At 30.5% G+C, this 23,861-nt stretch overlaps 1 protein-coding gene and 1 long non-coding RNA gene across 3 annotated transcripts in view; both read left to right on the top strand.

The window, feature by feature from the left end:
- Positions 1 to 19,018, top strand: part of LOC135144833 (DNA-binding protein RFXANK-like) — a 33,331-nt gene extending 14,313 nt beyond the window's left edge. Inside the window, exons 2-3 of the mRNA XM_064076938.1 lie at positions 18,697 to 18,844; positions 18,904 to 19,018. Of these exons, the coding sequence (XP_063933008.1) occupies positions 18,697 to 18,844; positions 18,904 to 18,956 (201 nt within the window). The 3' untranslated portion in view covers positions 18,957 to 19,018. The remainder of the gene's footprint in view (positions 1 to 18,696; positions 18,845 to 18,903) is intronic.
- Positions 12,554 to 14,705, top strand: LOC135144835 (uncharacterized). 2 transcript variants are annotated; one of them, XR_010283241.1, is made up of 4 exons: positions 12,554 to 13,397; positions 13,448 to 13,586; positions 13,638 to 14,074; positions 14,125 to 14,705. It is a non-coding gene; the product is annotated as an uncharacterized LOC135144835 (long non-coding RNA). The 2 variants fall into 2 exon arrangements; XR_010283240.1 differs by having other exon boundaries at positions 13,448 to 14,074.
- Positions 19,019 to 23,861: the final 4,843 nt, after the last annotated feature.

Genomic DNA, 23,861 nt, shown 5'->3' with positions numbered 1-23,861 from the left:
GTTACTTTAAATCAAATAATGGCTTTCATCCATAGAAACTTTTGGCCTCATAATTACATGACGAATAACTTTCGGACTCATGTGCTAACATAGATTAAAGTACAAGGTACATGAATAAATCTAAAATCGGAAACCCAAAATTTGGTCAAATCGAGGTAGTAAAATTCATGTGAATCAATATTCGGTGCTATATATTCAGGCACACCCCCAAGTGTAAATATTCAGATTTTTTCCATAATACGAAACATTTTGTATGAAGTTAAGACAAAATTAGACTGTGAATGGTAGAAGAATCTGTAGACGCATTCATAAAAATATTTTTTTATTCAAAGTTAAAGTGATAATTTAAATTTTTTAAGTACTTGCTACTTAGACAAATATAAAATACGAGAGTTCGAAAGTTGCTATAAATGAGCTAATTATTTTGATATGTGTGTTTCCATATTAGCGTGGGTATAAAGTTGGGTTAGGTAGTTCTGCAATCAACCAATTATTTATTTTTATTTATACTATTTTGGTGATACCAGTTTCAGGGTTCATCCCCTTCCTCAGCCACCTCGTCAGTAAACCTATAACACTTTAAAAAAGTCAATATTTGGTTAAATTTTTAGACTTATTAGTGTTAATATTATCAGGAATTTGATCTGCCGTTTTTTGAGCCTAAAATACTTGATTGTTGACCATTATTCTTGCTATACTTACCACATGTAAATAGTATAAATAAAAATAAATAATTGGCAGAGTGTTGAACTATCTAACCTAAAATTATTTTCATCTTTTGTAGACTTTGGCCTCACAGACTCGTAGAAAACAACTTTCAAACTTACAACCCAAGCTGAAATTAATTTAACAGCAGTTATTTTAATAACAAATAAGAGAAATAAACCTACGAGAAAAAGTCATAATTGTATTATTAATTGTGAAGTAACTATTAAAAAAATCTAAAGATTGTGATGCCAAAAGTTACTTTAAATCAAATAATGGCTTTCATCCATAGAAACTTTTGGCCTCATAATTACATGACGAATAACTTTCGGACTCATGTGCTAACATACATTAAAGTACAAGGTACATGAATAAATCTAAAATCGGAAACCCAAAATTTGGTCAAATCGAGGTAGTAAAATTCATGTGAATCAATATTCGATGCTATATAATATTCAGGCACACCCCCAAGTGTAAATATTCAGATTTTTTCCATAATACGAAACATTTTGTATGAAGTTAAAACAAAATTAGACTGTGAATGGTAGAAGTATCTGTAGACGCATTCATAAAAATATTTTTTATTCAAAGTTAAAGTGATAATTTACATTTTTTAAATACTTGCTACTTAGCCAAATATAAAGGACGACAGGTCCAAAGTTGCTATTAATGAGCCAATTATTTTGATATGTTTGTTTCCATATTAGCGTGGGTATAAAGTTGGGTTAGGTAGTTCTGCAATCAACCAATTATTTATTTTTATTTATACTATTTTGGTGATACCAGTTTCAGGGTTCATCCCCTTTCTCAGCCACCTCGTCAGTAGACTTATAACACATTAAAAATGTCAATATTTGGTTAGATTTTTAGACTTATTAGTGTTAATATTATCTGGAAATTGATGTGCCGTTTTTTGATCCTAAAATACTTGATCTTTGACCATTATTCTTGCTATACCACACGAAAATAGTATAAATAAAAATAAATAATTGGCTGAATGTTGAACTATCTAACCTAAAATTATTTTCATCTTTTGTAGACTTTGGCCTCACAGAATCGTAGAAAACAACTTTCAAACTTACAACCCAAGCTAAAATTAACTTAATAGCAGTTATTTTAATAACAAATAAGAGAAATAAACCTACGAGAAAAAGTCATAATTGTGTTATTAATTATGAAGTAACTATTAAAAAAATCTAAAGATTGTGATGCCAAAAGTTACTTTAAATCAAATAATGGCTTTCATCCATAGAAACTTTTGGCCTCATAATTACATGACGAATAACTTTCGGACTCATGTGCTAACATACATTAAAGTACAAGGTACATGAATAAATCTAAAATCGGAAACCCAAAATTTGGTCAAATCGAGGCAGTAAAATTCATGTGAATCAATATTCGGTGCTATATATTCAGGCACACCCCCAAGTGTAAATATTCAGATTTTTTCCATAATACGAAACATTTTGTATGAAGTTAAAACAAAATTAGACTGTGAATGGTAGAAGTATCTGTAGACGCATTCATAAAAATATTTTTTATTCAAAGTTAAAGTGATAATTTACATTTTTTAAATACTTGCTACTTAGCCAAATATAAAGGACGACAGGTCCAAAGTTGCTATTAATGAGCCAATTATTTTGATATGTTTGTTTCCATATTAGCGTGGGTATAAAGTTGGGTTAGGTAGTTCTGCAATCAACCAATTATTTATTTTTATTTATACTATTTTGGTGATACCAGTTTCAGGGTTCATCCCCTTTCTCAGCCACCTCGTCAGTAGACTTATAACACATTAAAAATGTCAATATTTGGTTAGATTTTTAGACTTATTAGTGTTAATATTATCTGGAAATTGATGTGCCGTTTTTTGATCCTAAAATACTTGATTTTTGACCATTATTCTTGTTATACCACACGAAAATAGTATAAATAAAAATAAATAATTGGCTGAATGTTGAACTATCTAACCTAAAATTATTTTCATCTTTTGTAGACTTTGGCCTCACAGAATCGTAGAGAACAACTTTCAAACTTACAACCCAAGCTAAAATTAACTTAATCGCGGTTATTTTAATAACAAATAAGAGAAATAAACCTACAAGAAAAAGTCATAATTATTAATTATGAAGTAACTATTAAAAAAAATCTAAAGATTGTGATGCCAAAAGTTACTTTAAATCAAATAATGGCTTTCATCCATAGAAACTTTTGGCCTCATAATTACATGACGAATAACTTTCGGACTCATGTGCTAACATACATTAAAGTACAAGGTACATGAATAAATCTAAAATTGGAAACCCAAAATTTGGTCAAATCGAGGCAGTAAAATTCATGTGAATCAATGTTCGGTGCTATATATTCAGGCACACCCCCAAGTGTAAAGATTCAGATTTTTTCCATAAAACCAAACATTTTGTATGAAGTTAAAACAAAATTACGACTGTGAATGGTAGAAGTATCTGTAGACGCATTCATAAAAATATTTTTTATTCAAAGTTAAAGAGATAATTTAAATTTTTTAAGTACTTGCTACTTAGACAAATATAAAATACGAGAGTTCGAAAGTTGCTATAAATGAGCTAATTATTTTGATATGTGTGTTTCCATATTAGCGTGGGTATAAAGTTGGGTTAGGTAGTTCTGCAATCAACCAATTATTTATTTTTATTTATACTATTTTGGTGATACCAGTTTCAGGGTTCATCCCCTTTTTCAGCCACCTCGTCAGTAGACTTATAACACATTAAAAATGTCAATATTTGGTTAGATTTTTAGACTTATTAGTGTTAATATTATCAGGAATTTGATCTGCCGTTTTTTGAGCCTAAAATACTTGATTGTTGACCATTATTCTTGCTATACCACATGTAAATAGTATAAATAAAAATAAATAATTGGCAGAGTGTTGAACTATCTAACCTAAAATTATTTTCATCTTTTGTAGACTTTGGCCTGACAGACTCGTAGAAAACAACTTTCAAACTTACAACCCAAGCTGAAATTAATTTAACAGCAGTTATTTTAATAACAAATAAGAGAAATAAACCTACGAGAAAAAGTCATAATTGTATTATTAATTGTGAAGTAACTATTAAAAAAAATCTAAAGATTATGATGCCAAAAGTTACTTTAAATCAAATAATGGCTTTCATCCATAGAAACTTTTGGCCTCATAATTACATGACGAATAACTTTCGGACTCAAGTGCTAACATACATTAAAGTACAAGGTACATGAATAAATCTCAAATCGGAAACCCAAAATTTGGTCAAATCGAGGTAGTAAAATTCATGTGAATCAATATTCGGTGCTATATATTCAGGCACACCCCCAAGTGTAAATATTCAGATTTTTTCCATAATACGAAACATTTTGTATGAAGTTAAGACAAAATTAGACTGTGAATGGTAGAAGTATCTGTAGACGCATTCATAAAAATATTTTTTTATTCAAAGTTAAAGTGATAATTTAAATTTTTTAAGTACTTGCCACTTAGACAAATATAAAATACGAGAGTTCGAAAGTTGCTATAAATGAGCTAATTATTTTGATATGTGTGTTTCCATATTAGCGTGGGTATAAAGTTGGGTTAGGTAGTTCTGCAATCAACCAATTATTTATTTTTATTTATACTATTTTGGTGATACCAGTTTCAGGGTTCATCCCCTTTCACAGCCACCTCGTCAGTAGACTTATAACACATTAAAAATGTCAATATTTGGTTAGATTTTTAGACTTATTAGTGTTAATATTATCTGGAAATTGATGTGCCGTTTTTTGATCCTAAAATACTTGATTTTTGACCATTATTCTTGCTATACCACACGAAAATAGTATAAATAAAAATAAATAATTGGCTGAATGTTGAACTATCTAACCTAAAATTATTTTCATCTTTTGTAGACTTTGGCCTCACAGAATCGTAGAGAACAACTTTCAAACTTACAACCCAAGCTAAAATTAACTTAATCGCAGTTATTTTAATAACAAATAAGAGAAATAAACCTACAAGAAAAAGTCATAATTGTGTTATTAATTATGAAGTAACTATTAAAAAAATCTAAAGATTGTGATGCCAAAAGTTACTTTAAATCAAATAATGGCTTTCATCCATAGAAACTTTTGGCCTCATAATTACATGACGAATAACTTTCGGACTCATGTGCTAACATACATTAAAGTACAAGGTACATAAATAAATCTAAAATCGGAAACCCAAAATTTCGTTAAATCGAGGCAGTAAAATTCATGTGAATCAATATTCGGTGCTATATATTCAGGCACACCCCCAAGTGTAAAGATTCAGATTTTTTCCATAATACGAAACATTTTGTATGAAGTTAAAACAAAATTAGACTGTGAATGGTAGAAGTATCTGTAGACGCATTCATAAAAATATTTTTTATTCAAAGTTAAAGTGATAATTTACATTTTTTAAATACTTGCTACTTAGCCAAATATAAAGGACGACAGGTCCAAAGTTGCTATTAATGAGCCAATTATTTTGAAATGTTTGTTTCCATATTAGCGTGGGTATAAAGTTGGGTTAGGTAGTTCTGCAATCAACCAATTATTTATTTTTATTTATACTATTTTGGTGATACCAGTTTCAGGGTTCATCCCCTTTCTCAGCCACCTCGTCAGTAGACTTATAACACATTAAAAATGTCAATATTTGGTTAGATTTTTAGACTTATTAGTGTTAATATTATCTGGAAATTGATGTGCCGTTTTTTGATCCTAAAATACTTGATTTTTGACCATTATTCTTGCTATACCACACGAAAATAGTATAAATAAAAATAAATAATTGGCTGAATGTTGAACTATCTAACCTAAAATTATTTTCATCTTTTGTAGACTTTGGCCTCACAGAATCGTAGAGAACAACTTTCAAACTTACAACCCAAGCTAAAATTAACTTAATCGCAGTTATTTTAATAACAAATAAGAGAAATAAACCTACAAGAAAAAGTCATAATTGTGTTATTAATTATGAAGTAACTATTAAAAAAATCTAAAGATTGTGATGCCAAAAGTTACTTTAAATCAAATAATGGCTTTCATCCATAGAAACTTTTGGCCTCATAATTACATGACGAATAACTTTCGGACTCATGTGCTAACATAGATTAAAGTACAAGGTACATGAATAAATCTAAAATCGGAAACCCAAAATTTGGTCAAATCGAGGTAGTAAAATTCATGTGAATCAATATTCGGTGCTATATATTCAGGCACACCCCCAAGTGTAAATATTCAGATTTTTTCCATAATACGAAACATTTTGTATGAAGTTAAGACAAAATTAGACTGTGAATGGTAGAAGAATCTGTAGACGCATTCATAAAAATATTTTTTTATTCAAAGTTAAAGTGATAATTTAAATTTTTTAAGTACTTGCTACTTAGACAAATATAAAATACGAGAGTTCGAAAGTTGCTATAAATGAGCTAATTATTTTGATATGTGTGTTTCCATATTAGCGTGGGTATAAAGTTGGGTTAGGTAGTTCTGCAATCAACCAATTATTTATTTTTATTTATACTATTTTGGTGATACCAGTTTCAGGGTTCATCCCCTTCCTCAGCCACCTCGTCAGTAAACCTATAACACTTTAAAAAAGTCAATATTTGGTTAAATTTTTAGACTTATTAGTGTTAATATTATCAGGAATTTGATCTGCCGTTTTTTGAGCCTAAAATACTTGATTGTTGACCATTATTCTTGCTATACTTACCACATGTAAATAGTATAAATAAAAATAAATAATTGGCAGAGTGTTGAACTATCTAACCTAAAATTATTTTCATCTTTTGTAGACTTTGGCCTCACAGACTCGTAGAAAACAACTTTCAAACTTACAACCCAAGCTGAAATTAATTTAACAGCAGTTATTTTAATAACAAATAAGAGAAATAAACCTACGAGAAAAAGTCATAATTGTATTATTAATTGTGAAGTAACTATTAAAAAAATCTAAAGATTGTGATGCCAAAAGTTACTTTAAATCAAATAATGGCTTTCATCCATAGAAACTTTTGGCCTCATAATTACATGACGAATAACTTTCGGACTCATGTGCTAACATACATTAAAGTACAAGGTACATGAATAAATCTAAAATCGGAAACCCAAAATTTGGTCAAATCGAGGTAGTAAAATTCATGTGAATCAATATTCGATGCTATATAATATTCAGGCACACCCCCAAGTGTAAATATTCAGATTTTTTCCATAATACGAAACATTTTGTATGAAGTTAAAACAAAATTAGACTGTGAATGGTAGAAGTATCTGTAGACGCATTCATAAAAATATTTTTTATTCAAAGTTAAAGTGATAATTTACATTTTTTAAATACTTGCTACTTAGCCAAATATAAAGGACGACAGGTCCAAAGTTGCTATTAATGAGCCAATTATTTTGATATGTTTGTTTCCATATTAGCGTGGGTATAAAGTTGGGTTAGGTAGTTCTGCAATCAACCAATTATTTATTTTTATTTATACTATTTTGGTGATACCAGTTTCAGGGTTCATCCCCTTTCTCAGCCACCTCGTCAGTAGACTTATAACACATTAAAAATGTCAATATTTGGTTAGATTTTTAGACTTATTAGTGTTAATATTATCTGGAAATTGATGTGCCGTTTTTTGATCCTAAAATACTTGATCTTTGACCATTATTCTTGCTATACCACACGAAAATAGTATAAATAAAAATAAATAATTGGCTGAATGTTGAACTATCTAACCTAAAATTATTTTCATCTTTTGTAGACTTTGGCCTCACAGAATCGTAGAAAACAACTTTCAAACTTACAACCCAAGCTAAAATTAACTTAATAGCAGTTATTTTAATAACAAATAAGAGAAATAAACCTACAAGAAAAAGTCATAATTGTGTTATTAATTATGAAGTAACTATTAAAAAAATCTAAAGATTGTGATGCCAAAAGTTACTTTAAATCAAATAATGGCTTTCATCCATAGAAACTTTTGGCCTCATAATTACATGACGAATAACTTTCGGACTCATGTGCTAACATACATTAAAGTACAAGGTACATAAATAAATCTAAAATCGGAAACCCAAAATTTGGTCAAATCGAGGCAGTAAAATTCATGTGAATCAATATTCGGTGCTATATATTCAGGCACACCCCCAAGTGTAAAGATTCAGATTTTTTCCATAATACGAAACATTTTGTATGAAGTTAAAACAAAATTAGACTGTGAATGGTAGAAGTATCTGTAGACGCATTCATAAAAATATTTTTTATTCAAAGTTAAAGTGATAATTTACATTTTTTAAATACTTGCTACTTAGCCAAATATAAAGGACGACAGGTCCAAAGTTGCTATTAATGAGCCAATTATTTTGATATGTTTGTTTCCATATTAGCGTGGGTATAAAGTTGGGTTAGGTAGTTCTGCAATCAACCAATTATTTATTTTTATTTATACTATTTTGGTGATACCAGTTTCAGGGTTCATCCCCTTTCTCAGCCACCTCGTCAGTAGACTTATAACACATTAAAAATGTCAATATTTGGTTAGATTTTTAGACTTATTAGTGTTAATATTATCTGGAAATTGATGTGCCGTTTTTTGATCCTAAAATACTTGATTTTTGACCATTATTCTTGTTATACCACACGAAAATAGTATAAATAAAAATAAATAATTGGCTGAATGTTGAACTATCTAACCTAAAATTATTTTCATCTTTTGTAGACTTTGGCCTCACAGAATCGTAGAGAACAACTTTCAAACTTACAACCCAAGCTAAAATTAACTTAATCGCGGTTATTTTAATAACAAATAAGAGAAATAAACCTACAAGAAAAAGTCATAATTATTAATTATGAAGTAACCATTAAAAAAAATCTAAAGATTGTGATGCCAAAAGTTACTTTAAATCAAATAATGGCTTTCATCCATAGAAACTTTTGGCCTCATAATTACATGACGAATAACTTTCGGACTCATGTGCTAACATACATTAAAGTACAAGGTACATGAATAAATCTAAAATCGGAAACCCAAAATTTGGTCAAATCGAGGCAGTAAAATTCATGTGAATCAATATTCGGTGTTATATATTCAGGCACACCCCCAAGTGTAAAGATTCAGATTTTTTCCATAAAACCAAACATTTTGTATGAAGTTAAAACAAAATTACGACTGTGAATGGTAGAAGTATCTGTAGACGCATTCATAAAAATATTTTTTATTCAAAGTTAAAGACATAATTTAAATTTTTTTAAATACTTGCTACTTAGCGAAATATAAAGGACGACAGGTCCAAAGTTGCTATAAATGAGCTAATTATTTTGACATGTTTGTTTCCATATTAGCGTGGGTATAAATTTGGGTTAGGTAGAGTTCTGCAATCAACCAATTATTTATTTTTATTTATACTACTTTTGGTGATACCAGTTTCAGGGTTCATCCCCTTCCTCAGCCACCTCGTCAGTAAACCTATAACACTTTAAAAAAGTCAATATTTGGTTAAATTTTTAGACTTATTAGTGTTAATATTATCAGGAATTTGATCTGCCGTTTTTTGAGCCTAAAATACTTGATTGTTGACCATTATTCTTGCTATACCACATGTAAATAGTATAAATAAAAATAAATAATTGGCAGAGTGTTGAACTATCTAACCTAACATTATTTTCATCTTTTGTAGACTTTGGCCTCACAGACTCGTAGAAAACAACTTTCAAACTTACAACCCAAGCTGAAATTAATTTAACAGCAGTTATTTTAATAACAAATAAGAGAAATAAACCTACGAGAAAAAGTCATAATTGTATTATTAATTGTGAAGTAACTATTAAAAAAATCTAAAGATTATGATGCCAAAAGTTACTTTAAATCAAATAATGGCTTTCATCCATAGAAACTTTTGGCCTCATAATTACATGACGAATAACTTTCGGACTCATGTGCTAACATACATTAAAGTACAAGGTACATGAATAAATCTAAAATCGGAAACCCAAAATTTGGTCAAATCGAGGTAGTAAAATTCATGTGAATCAATATTCGATGCTATATATTCAGGCACACCCCCAAGTGTAAATATTCAGATTTTTTCCATAATACGAAACATTTTGTATGAAGTTAAAACAAAATTAGACTGTGAATGGTAGAAGTATCTGTAGACGCATTCATAAAAATATTTTTTATTCAAAGTTAAAGTGATAATTTACATTTTTTAAATACTTGCTACTTAGCCAAATATAAAGGACGACAGGTCCAAAGTTGCTATTAATGAGCCAATTATTTTGATATGTTTGTTTCCATATTAGCGTGGGTATAAAGTTGGGTTAGGTAGTTCTGCAATCAACCAATTATTTATTTTTATTTATACTATTTTGGTGATACCAGTTTCAGGGTTCATCCCCTTTCTCAGCCACCTCGTCAGTAGACTTATAACACATTAAAAATGTCAATATTTGGTTAGATTTTTAGACTTATTAGTGTTAATATTATCTGGAAATTGATGTGCCGTTTTTTGATCCTAAAATACTTGATTTTTGACCATTATTCTTGCTATACCACACGAAAATAGTATAAATAAAAATAAATAATTGGCTGAATGTTGAACTATCTAACCTAAAATTATTTTCATCTTTTGTAGACTTTGGCCTCACAGAATCGTAGAGAACAACTTTCAAACTTACAACCCAAGCTAAAATTAACTTAATCGCAGTTATTTTAATAACAAATAAGAGAAATAAACCTACAAGAAAAAGTCATAATTGTGTTATTAATTATGAAGTAACTATTAAAAAAATCTAAAGATTGTGATGCCAAAAGTTACTTTAAATCAAATAATGGCTTTCATCCATAGAAACTTTTGGCCTCATAATTTCGGACTCATGTGCTAACATATCTTAAAGTACTAGGAACATGATTAAATCTAAAATCGGAAACCCAAAATTTGGTCAAATCGAGGCAGTAAAATTCATGTGAGGCAATATTCGGTGCTATATATTCAGGCACACCCCCAAGTGTAAAGATTCAGATTTTTTCCATAAGACGAAACATTTTCTATGAGGTTAAGACAAATATTGGTGGATTGAGAAATAAATCTAAGAAATAAATTCATAATGATGTTGTTAAGTGTAAAATACCTATGAAAAAAGATCTAAAGACTGTGATGCCAAAAGTTACTTTAAGTCAAATAATAGTTTTCATCCATAGCAACATTTAGCCTCATAATTGCATGTTAGGTAACTTTCGGACTCGTGCGCTTCGTATATGTGAAAACAGGTAATTAACCCATCATTCCGGGCACAATTTTGTTTTTGGAACGAAGTACTAGATTAATAAATTTAAAATTGGAAACCCGAAATTTCAACACAAGCCGGTGAAATTCATGAGGTGTATTATTTCACGATATGGATTCGTAAAATTTAAGGCACAATCTCAACATTCAAATTGTAATTGATAGACTCCGGCTTTATCTAGTTAAGTAATTTTATCTTTGTTGTTCAGTAACTGATTTCTGGTTGAATTAATTTTTATAAATGAAATATTAACATTTTTATTCACTCTATTTAGTATGTTTTTAATTTTGTAAGATAATGTTTCAATAAAATCCAGAAAATAATATCTACCTATGTCTTCCTTAGTATCATGGTCCGTTTTGAACAACGAGCAACATTGTTTTTTTTTTAATTTTGTATCTTATTTTGTCAATTAGATTGTGGATTAATTTTACTTTAAAGTCATTATTTATTGCAATTTGTTTTATGGACTGAAGTTCTTTATTATAGTTTTCATGGTTTAGATTAGAATTGAACAATATTTCAATTAAAGATGCAAAAGTTGATATTTTATGAATCCATAGGTGGTTGGAAGAATTGCAAATAATGTTGTCTGTGTATGTTTTATTGGCCCAATATCTTACAAAATTAAAAACATTCTTGGAGAAATATTAAACACGAGAGGCCAAAAGTTGCTATAAACGAAGTCATTCTTTTCATCTTTAGTACACTTTGACCCCATATGGATTCATACAAAACAACTTTCAGGCTCACAGTCCAAGGGGACATTAAATTAGTAACCCTTGTTTTAAGAATACCAAATCGTCTTTCAAATATCGGCGGATTGAGAAATTAATAAATCAAAGGGACAGATTTATAATTATGTTGTTTACTGTGGAGTATCTACGAAAAAAATCCAAAGACTGTGATTCCAAAAGTTAATTTAAATCAAATAATAGTTTTTATCCATAGCAACATTTGGGTTCATAATTACTGCTCCATTAAAATATTAAACTGGTTTTTCAAATTTCGCTTGTTTCTTGGATAAAATAATATAAAATACGAGAGGCCAAAAATTGCTACAAATGTAATTAATGATTATAAAAGAGTATAAGTAATTATTTTCATCTTTAGTACACTTTTGTCACACAAAAATTCATACAAAACAACTTTCAGGTTCACAACTCAAGCTAAAGTTAAATTAATTGTCGTTGTTTTAAGATTATCAAATTGTGATTCAAATACCGGAAGAAAGAAAAACAAATCTAAGAAACAATTTCATGGTGATACTATTAACTGTAAAGTACCCATGAAAAAAATCTAAAGAATGCGATATCAAAAGTTACTTTATATCAAATAATACATTTCATGCATAGTAACATTTGATCTTATAATTACATGTTTCGGAATAATGAGCATCATATCTATCATTTCAAGTACAATTTTTGTTTTTGGAAATGAAATTCCAAGTGATTAGAAAATAAAACAGAAGCTCAAAAATGTATGGAAACGATGCATGACGTTCCAAGATATTAATTCCTAACATTTAAAGCACACCCTTAAGCAAATATCCAGATTGGCTCCATAAGTAGAAAAATAATTTAAGAGATTAACAAAAACTTGTACTGCTAATTGTAGAAGTGCCTGTACACACAACCATAAAAGTAAATTTCTTACTCCAACTTAAACTGGTATTTTAAAATTGACATGTACGCCTTTCTTGGAGAAATATAAAAAGAGAGGTTAAAAGCTGCTAAAAAATAGTAATGTTTCTTTTTTCGAAATCGCGCAGTAATGTGCTTTTTCTATGTTCAAAAATCGGCACAGAAATTAAATGCGGTGTTGTCATATTAGTATTATCTACCTCCACAATTACATTTTACAAGGTTATAAATTGTTTTTCGGTTTAGCAGTAATTCTATACTCTTTGATAACCCTTTTTATTAGTTATTAGAAACACATCCGGTTTATTAATTTTATAAATATAATTTATTAACTAAATTTGCGCGTAATCTCGCAACGTCGCAACCTTGCATGGCAACAGCGGATTTCTTGAAGTGCAGCGACATTCTATGGCAGCGAACAATGTGTATCCACATAACCTGTAATAAGTTTTTGTTCGGTGCAGAAACAACCATGGAAAACATTATATGGAGAATATCTCATTTTGCATACGAGTATTTCGCTGAAAAAGAAAATTCTGTGAAATCAACATTTTGGGCTACATAGTCGTTGTTAAAGTCAACTCTGTTAATATAAAACAGCATAGATATAATCTAAGTACACCAAGTTCTCAAGCAAAAAATATAGGTTATGTTTCCCAGAAATCAAATATATTTACAAGAGAAAACTTACGAAAATTTTTAACAGAGGCCCGTGATTAATGTACCTAATGTCAAAGGTAATCTCAAAGAAGGTCAATCACATTGTCTATAAAACATAATGTTTTAGGTATATTTTTTATTCGAAGTTGTAGGAGTATGCGGAAAGGAAGAATTTGAACAATTTTCTTGTATCTACATAACCTATAATAAGCTTTTATTATTATTACAGAACAGATTATTAGCTTACATGCCCATTTTAAATGAAAGTATGAAGCATACCTCTTATTTTTCGGCACTTTTAATATTTTTGCTTGCAGAAAGATCTGCAGCAATTGCAAAATAGAGATGGATAGCAATAATAACAAGCAGTTTACATGCATTCGACCGAACTTGCAAAAACTGGCAGATAATATATCAAATTTATTACCTAAAAACTCAGCCACAGTTTATGAAAAGCGGTATGAATTTTTTTTTTTTGCGCAGAAACAACCATGCAAAATATATGGAGAACACCTCATTGCATACGAGTATTTCGCTGAAAAAGCAAATTCTGTGAAATCTTTAACACTTTGGGCTGCATAGTCGTAGTTAAAGTCAACTCTGTTAATAAAAAACAGCATAGATATATCTAAGTACACCAAGTTTTCAAGCAAAAAATATAGGTTACATTGCCAAGAAATCAAATATATTTACAAGAGAAGACTTACCAAAATTTTTAACAGAAGCCCGTGATTAAATGTACATGATGTTAAAGGTGATCTCAAACAAGGTCAATCACATTGTCTATAAATCATTATGTTTTAGGTTTATTTTTTATTAGAAGTTGTAGGAGCATGTGGAATGGATAAATTGAAAAATAATGACGGCATTCAAGACAAAAACGATACGCTAATAATTAAAATTCCAACGTCTAAAACTGGCAAAGCACGAGAATTTACAAATATGTGTAAAAATATTTATCCAATTGAAATATAGTAAAAATACCTAATTTTAAGACCGCACCATACACCAGACAAATCATTATTTATACATTACATTTGGATAGTGAATGCAGCAGCTGCTGCATTGTACAAATATACCTGCAAACACACTGTAACAAATTATGCAGACACCTCTTTTGACTAAAAGATATATATTTAACTTTATCCATACGTTGTCAACTTTGTTAATAATTGCAATCTCTAACTTCATAAGAAATATGAATAATCTACTTTGGTGTTTTATAGTAGTATTAAATGTTCATAGAATATAATTGCACTTACTACGAAGTAAGCTTTCCTAGTTTTAAGTGGTTTTCTTTTCTCTTTGATTATCTTAATTTCTTCAGCCTCTATGTGGCTGTTTTAATTCCAAAAAATTGTTTCTGAATAAACTGATTCATACCACTTTTTCTTTCTTTTACTCGAAAACAGTTTAAACTATAACTCCAAATATTTACCTACTTTACAACGTGTCAAGCATTCGGTTGTTGTAAATGATGCAACCATAAATACAAATTTGAACACTGATATGACAGGTTTGAGGCTAGGATGTGGTTTTCATATACTCCCATTACTTGTTGCCTAAATCTGGCGCGAGGCCAAAAGTTATTATTGACGTATATATATATATATATGTTATCAATATGAAGTCGCATAATCCTTCTCTAATTAGAAAACTGTCCAGTGATTTAAAAAAACTAGCCGGGTATAAATAAATAGCGAATTTCTGTTGTTGTGTACTTAAATATTAAATTATGCCATGTTAATGTGTTATTAGAATTTCAATATAAATTTTTAATTTTTGTCCTGTGATGGATAATAATTAGTGGGGATTTTTTTGACGTTCGTCTACATTTCCGACTATTTATTCCTTCTCAGTAATTCGATCTTAATTTATTACATAAAACTGGAAAATTTGTAAAATCGCATGCTGGGAGTCAATTATATTTTATCTAATATTAAGTAGCCAACTATTTCGTTCATGTCGCACCAGATGTCACCAAGTTTATTTCAAATACAACCTGGGGAAATCCACTGACTTTCAAGTACACTCAAGATAATTTTATTCTGAAAACGACAATGAGGGGTCAGAAAAACACGTACAGCTACAAATAATACAAATATTAGAACTACAATACTTCAGATGTAGATAAATTAAAAAAAAAACAAAAACCATGGGAAACAAAATCCCGAGAAGCAGATATTTGAGAATTTGTCGCGCAACATGTATCGATCCAAGTAATTTTATCATTTTTGTTGTCTAAGAATTTTCCATTTCTTACATTATTAGTAAAATTATTGAAGTTTATTTACTAAATTTTTATTAATATTTGAAGTGTATATGATATGCACCATTTAAAAAAAGCCTTTTTTTTGGGCGCAAAAAATAACTAGAAGACACTGGTAAGGAAACTACTCTTCTTAGATTATTTTTTTTATAAAATAAACTGAACTGGGTAAAATTTAGCTAACTATTAATCAACGACTACTGATTTTTACTTCCCGAGCGTAAGCAAAGGAAGTATTGTAATCGAGTCCGTCGGCCGACTCTCTACTTTTACGTTTTCTCGATCTTTCATGACCCCTAGAAGACGAAGAAATAGGTCTCCCATTTCCGTCTGTCTGTCCGTCTGTCCGTCTGTCCGTCCGTCTGTCCGTCCGTTCGTCTGTCCGTCCGTCTGTCCGTCTGCCCCCGGATTTTTATTAGACAGATAATCTCCGAAAGTACTCGACCGATTGTTGTGAAATTTTGTACTTATATTAAGAAGATCATGTAGATGGTAAAACGCTAACCAAAATTTGTCTAATCATCCCCACCACTAATGCGATGACGTCACTTCAAAATTGTACATAGTAAATGGGTTTTCAATTGTATAAAATAACATAGTCCTACACATGTAGTTTACAACTCCGAATCGACTTTTCACCCGAAACGTCCAGATTTTTGGAAAAAAAATCAAAATTATAAAACAACATTTTGAAATTTAATTTTTAATCTGCTAAGCAGAATGCTTTGAAATGTTGCAGATGTTTTAAGGCTATAAAGAGCATCATAAATCTTTAGTCAAAAAATATTTGCTTACCCCCTCCAAAAACTTGATGACGTCAGCTCAAAAGTTTGTGGAATAAATCATATCTAAAATGTACAAAATATGATGAGTCTGTACTTGTGATCTATCACTCCATTCATATTTTTTGGATTTGCATATACAGGGTGATTCAAGAAAATAAATGAAAGCGTAAATTTATTTTACTGATTTACTCAGGAACTACAAAACCGAAATCCTATCTAAAATGTACAAAATATGGTGAGTCTCTTCTTGTGATTTATCATTCCATTCAAATTTTTTCGATTTGCATATACAGGGTGACTCAAAAAAATTAATGAATGCGTAAATTAATTTTATTGATTTAATCAGGAACTACAAAACCGAATGCTTTGAAATCTTGCAGATGTTTTAAGGTTATAAAGAGCATAATAAATTTTTAGTCAAAATATATTTGGTTATCTTCTACAAAAAACTGATGACGTCAGCTCAAAAGTTTGCCGAATAAATCGTATCTAAAATGTACAAAATATGATGAGTTTGTACTTGTGATTTATCATTCCATTCATATTTTTGGATTTGCATATGCAGGGTGACTCAAAAAAATTAATGAAGGCGTGAATTTATTTTATCGATTTAATCAGCAATTACAAAACCGAATGCTTTGAAATCTTGGGAATATTTTAATGTTATTATAAGCATGGTAAACTTTTGTTCAAAATGTATTTGTTCATCCCTCCTAAAAAAATTGATGACGTCACCCTTAAATTTTGCTGAATAAATCCTATCTAAAATGCAAAAAATATGATGAGTTTGTACTTGTGATTTATCATTCCATTCATATTTTTTAGATTTTCTTAAGAGGTGGTTCAAAAAAATTAATGAAGTCAATTTATTTTATTGATTAAATTAAAGGCAACACTTATTATTAGTATTACACCCCAACCAACCCAATTTGGTAGACACAAAATTTGTTAAAGGAAAAACTCGGTTGAAACATAAGGGTAGCATCGCTTATTTACATCGACTTTAACATTACAGACCTGCATTTGTTTTATGCGATCACTTGGTTCCGTGAATGTGAAATAGACATGTTTATAATCAACCAATTGTGAATTTCACCGTCAAGAATTAAAATAAAACCCAATGTTTTATATAATAAGCGGAAGTCGAAGCAATAAAACCGATGGTCGTTTTGTATACAGTTTCTCTGTTTGACTTTCACGTATGCTGTTACGCTTGTCATCTTAAATTAAGAATGTTTATACATAAACGATTTTCAGTTGCCGTATACGCGAGTAAATTGTTTCGTTATTTTATTGATTATAAAAAATCAATATTCAAAACGACCCAATTCATTTTCCCGAAAATTTGGGAATACAATAATTTTATTCTTAGTATTACACTACATCTATCCCAACTGATATACGTGTCCTTGCAAAAATGTTGATGACGTCATCGCAATTTTTTTTAAATTCCCACTACAAAAATGTAATGAGAAAAAAACACAATAGCCATGCAGTCGTCAAGTTTCCGACAGCGAGGGAAGTACTGTCTAAACTCTTTAGACCAATTTTTTTTTATTGTTGCACTAGCGGTTTTAAAAATGGGGTTCACTTCTTCCGCTAAGTTGCAGGACAAGAATATTATCTTCAGCGCTAAAATTTTTTTCATCTCAATTATTCAACATTGATTTCCGTATGTAAATTATTACCTATATATTTGTGGTTTTTTGAAAGTCATCTTATGCGCTACGTGACTGATACTGCAAACAGACAAGGGTTTCAAAAACATCGATCAATTTATTATTAAAAGGTGAATGGACATTTCATGTCGGTACGCTGAGATTAAGTAGATACTTCTCAAAAAGGAAGCACATATTCTTCAATTTTTTGAGGGTCAAAGTTTCCATTGCTTTGAAGTGTATTAAAATCGCAACGAGAGCGTGATGGTTTCAGAAGCTCTTTACAAATTGCCCACTGTACTCTTGAACTAATATTTCAACATATTTTCTATAAGTAAGTTATCTATGAGAAAATCTGTGTTCTGCACTCCACTTTATCAGAATACGTGAAGTTGTTATCTACTTGGTTGGCACTTATGAAATCAAAATAGAACGTGTTTAAAAATACTTTAATTATCGAACGTGATTTGGCGACGGATTTGTACATCGCACAGGAAACTATGTTATTTACACTTAATTTTTTGTTAATTTTATGATAACCAATATATTAGCTTTTTTAAATTTTTAAGACAATATGCAATATAATCAGCAACTATTCTTTCACATTTTTCTTGTCTTTCTGTAAACATTAAAATATTTTTATTATTTTCTCAATTATTTTTAGCTTTGCAACACTCCCCTAATGTATGCTGCAAGAGGCAATCATCCTCACAGTTGCCAGGAACTGCTGCTTCATGGGGGCGATTTCAAGCTTCATAATTTGAATGGAGACACAGCTCATACGGTAGCTGTAGAAAATAATAGCACGTTAGGTAAGCATGACCCTAGTGTATGCAACAGTTTTATTACTTTAAATTTGTTTTGCTTTTAGCTCAAGCCGTTATTACAAATTTTATTATTTCTCAACTGGAACCTAGTTCGTAAAAAACAACGTGATTTGTGATTATATATTTTAAGGTTTTCATTAAAATGATTTTGTACTCTGATACTTTTTTGACCTATTCCATAGCTCCTTTCCCTTTTTCTTATTATATTTGTAACATAAAATTAGTAAATGGAATTTGACGTATATCGTAAGATGTGTATATGGGGTTCCTAATTGCAATATTAATGATGACATTAGTTTATTTAGAGTTCTTTTGGATTTGTTCATGTCTCACGACAAAGTATTTGTATTTGGTGATTTTGACATGCCTGGTTTGTCACTCTTCTAGTTCATCGTATCAACCATTGGTAGATACGAAACTGGAAGCCCACTTAACTTAGCTTATTACCTACTCAACCAACTCGCTATTGAATCAATCAACGACCATCAATCCTTGCTTGTTTGCGAGTATCTTGCCTCTATTGAGAAATCTGAGTACATAACACCAAAAGTTGATCTATAGATGTATTTCACATCACAGTGTAGAATTAGTACCTCCCAGAAAACATTCACCGATTTCATTATTATTGTCTAGTTCTTCAATGGAAGAAAACACGACCACGTTTAAAATCCAAGTGTTCTTCAACGGTAACACGTAAATCCTCCTCTTCGAAACCTTGGATTAATAGAGCAGGATACTCAAATTAATTAAGATTCGCAATACATGATATCATGGTAAACTTCTTGATTAGATCGATGCTTTCTTTATTGGCGGCTCATTCAGAGTTAAAATATGGGGGCTTTGAGTACTACAGTTCAAGTAATTAGTAGTAGACTACAAGGGTCGGCATTTGGTCCACACCTTTGTTTAGTTTATACCGCGGATCTAAAGTGCTCCATAAGCTCCCACTTCGCATTATACACCGACGATGTTAAAATTTATAATGATATAGTAACAACCAATTTATTACGGAAAATGACATCGCAGCTGTTCATGATTTGTTGCAAAAATGAGGTTTACGATTAAATTATAGACAAGTGTACTGTGTATATCTAGGATATAAAACTTCTAGGCACACATAAATCATGCGGAAGGTACTAAACTCAAAAAATCAGAGTCATGTTTGCATATTGAGGTCTTAGTAACGTCCAACCTTTCATAGGCAGAGCATGTTATGCATTTTATAAAAAAATATAAGAAGATGGTGTATCTACTAAGTATCATTCGACAAAATAAATGTTGCTCTAGTTGTTAAATTACAGAAAATTTATGTAAGGCCATAAAAAAGTTCAGTAACAGTGTGTAAACACCATACCTACTACAGAGGGAAGAAGGTTTGCTAGAACCTGTACATCGTAGGCCAGCAAGAATATTTTTGAACGGAGTCGGCCTGGATGTCTGAACAGGTTCCAATGTTTCGAGTGCTAGGGAACTCACCGATTAAATATCTATTTACATTAAATACGTACAGCTGAACAGAGGTCATGGCTTCAAACTGACAAAGAGTAAATTCCGCTCCAATGTGGGGAATTTTTTGCCTGCTTAAGTGGTTCAGACTTAATAAATGATCATAAGTCTTAAGTTCAATTGTGAGTCCTATCGTAGTCACCAAGGCACCTAAAATTTCTACTTTCCTCACGAAATCAAAGACTAAGGACTGAAATAAAAAATTCGAAATCTTTTTATTAATTTCTGGGTTATTATTAGAAATTAGCAAATAAACACTAAACCATTTTTGAACATAATTAACTTAGAAATACTGTTAGTCGTTATAGAGCCCAATGTTGATGTTTTCGCGTAAAAATATGAAGCCGGAACTTCCCAATGGGGTGCCCCCTAACACTATCACTTAATGTCCATTCAAATCAATCGTTACGAGACATTTTCACTAACGATTACGCAAAACCGATATAATGAATTTGCTATTTAATTCTTCCATGGAAATGTGGAACTAGAACCAACTCTTTTTGAAAATATAACGCAGAATCAAAATATCAGCTTGAAGAAAAGAACACCACCTTCTGCAATCGTGCAGGCTAAAGATATTCACCCTCTACCTAGTTACAAAACAAAACCATACCGGTCTCTAGAACTAGGTTACTCAGGTAGGTACTAAGAAACGTAGATCGATTTCTTTTATAACTTGTAACTACCTGTGAAAACGTGACGTCTTTCTTAATCAACAAATACAAGGGTAAACAATTGGAAGTGAAGGACTTGCCGGGTAACCAAGATGCAAGAAGCACATCATTCAAGGTGGAGGCAGACCTGAATCTTCTAGAAGACCTATATAAATCAAATAATTGGCCTACCGGCATACTAGTATAGAAATTTGACTTCAGGTTTTTTCGAAAACCAGCAGGTGGTTCGAATAAAAAAAAATTATACGAATCAACGGAACCTCAAAACGATCTAAACAGAAATTATAATCTATTTTCCTTGAACTGTCAGTGCATCCGCAATAAAATGTGCCAGCTTGATGTATTCCTAGAAGAAAACCGGATTGATATATTTTGTGCTTGTGAACATTGGTTATTACCTGCTGAACTACATGCATATAAGTTATTAGAAGTTGAAACTGTAACTGCCTACTACAGACCAAATAAGACACATGGTGGAGTGGCTATCTTTTTTAGAAGAGGACTTGTTGCTGTTGAAGTACCAGTTGGGAATTTCTGCATAGAAATAGATTTTGAAGTAAGTATTCTTCACTTAGTTGATGAGAATATTATTGTAATTGTAATATATCGGTCACCCTCAGGCGACATTGAAATTTTTAAAAAAAATTTCGAAAGTGTTTTGAATTATCTGTCAATTAAATTTAATAAGGCTTTTTTCATTGTAACAGAAGATTTTAATATAGATTTTTTAACCAACAGTAACTATAAAAACTGATTTGTAGATTTAAGATCCAACAAAAAGAAATCATAAAAGTGTAACCACGTACGACAACATCTTGACAAATATTTCCAATAAATATGCTATTAACATTTGCGACAAAAAGTTTGGAGATCACCTTGGTATTTGCTTCTCATTTGAAACGAGTTGTCCTCTAAAATCTAGAATACCAATAAAATTATTAGAACTGTCAATTGTGTACATTATTGTTTAAGCAAAACTTGAGGAAGTCTCCTGGGAGAAAGTATATATGTGTCCTGCTAATAGTGTTCATGAACAGTGGGACAAATTTATAAACCATTTTACACCACTATTTAATGAATGCTTTCCGTTAAAAACCATCAATACACGTTTTAACAAATTAAAGTATTATAATTGTCCTACTGTTAAAGACTTTAAAAAACAACTTGACAAACTATATGTAGTAAAAGAATGTGACCCTAATTTTAGTAGTATAATCTTAAAAACAAATTAAAGAAGTGGTGGTTATGATGATGTATCAAACGATATTATTAAAAGTTGTGCTTTTGAAAATGCCGCTCCCTTGGCATATATAATAAATAACTCTATAAAGTTTGGCATCTTTCCTGATAAGTTGAAGTTAGCCGAAATAATTGCGGTCTACAAAAAAGGAGATCCCACTTTGATTATCAACTACAGGCCAATAAGCTTGCTATCTTCCTTTGCAAAAGTTATTGAAAAAGTAATGCATGACAGAATAAAAAATTTCTTTATCAAGTATAAACTATTTAGCCCCGAACAACATGGCTTCCTGGAAGGAAGATCGACGGATACTGCGGTATTCCAGTTTTTGAGGAAAATAATTGACAGCTTAGAAAAAAAAGAAATAATTTTAGGGCTTTTTCTTGACTTATCGAAGGCATTTGATTGCTTATATTACCACCTTTTTATTTTAAAATTGGAGAAATATGGAGTCAGGGGGCCAGCTCTTGCTTGGGTCAAGTCGTATCTTTCCGATAGATATTATAGGGTTATTTTAGAAAAAGATGACACAAAACATGTTTCTCGAGCAAAGAAAGTTGTGATGGGAATTACGCAGGGTAGTATAATTGGACCTTTATTTTTTATAATATATATATTAACGATTTGCATAAGGTACAAGACGGTAACAGCTGTGTCGTGAACTTTGCGGATGATACAAACTTGTTGGCCTGTGGAAAGGATTTCCCTTCAACGCTAAGAAAACTAGAAGATCTCATGTGCTAAACAAACATCTGGTTCAATAATAACAAATTAATACTAAACAAAGATAAAACTGTGGCTGTTACGTTCCAGACTAAGCAAAATTTAGAGCTACCAAATGTACCTAATACAGGTTGGTGACAATACTATGAGGTTATCAAAATCTACCCGATTTTTGGGAATCGAAATAGACTCGACCTTGACCTAGAAGAATCATGTAGAATATTTGTCAAAAAAACTTAATACAGTCCACTATTCTATCCGTGTACTAAAACATACTTAGACAAAAAACAGTTGCTAATGAAATGATATATCATGCTAACTTCCATTCTCTTTTAAGATATGAAATAATATTTTGGGGTCAAAGTACAGAAATCAATAGAGTATTTATTTTACAAAAAATATTTTACGAACAATTTTTGACTTGAAGTTCAAGGAGTCTTGCCGGGGAATTTTCAGGTACAACAATATCCTTACAGTGACAGGACAGTACGTCTACTCGCTATTAGTATTTATGTATTAAAATCGAAATGATTTCGAAATTCCAAAAAAACAACAAAACTATAACACCCGAAACAACAATTTGATGCTTCCAAAGCACAGACTTACGCTGAGCGAAAAATCATCTTAGTGAACCAATAAAAAAAAATACAAGAATTGAACATAGTCAAAAAGGAACTGTGCAAAATATTAGCGCAACTAGAGCCATACAACTTGGACGAATTTCATAATTGTAAATAATTAAAATAACTTAGCATTTAAGTCAAAACTTGTGTTTTATACGTATCATTTCGTTTGCTAATTGTGTTATACACTGCAAATTATACTTTGTCTTGTATGTTTATCGATGTTATTGTCATTG

Source organism: Zophobas morio, unplaced genomic scaffold (assembly GCF_036711695.1).
Source record: "Zophobas morio isolate AGI-343-1 ecotype UQ-CSIRO unplaced genomic scaffold, CSIRO_AGI_Zmor_V1 ptg000108l, whole genome shotgun sequence".
Classification (NCBI taxonomy): Eukaryota; Metazoa; Arthropoda; class Insecta; order Coleoptera; family Tenebrionidae; genus Zophobas; species Zophobas morio.
The sequence above is the reverse complement of the archived record's forward strand: the minus strand, read 5'-3'. Positions and strand labels throughout refer to the sequence as shown.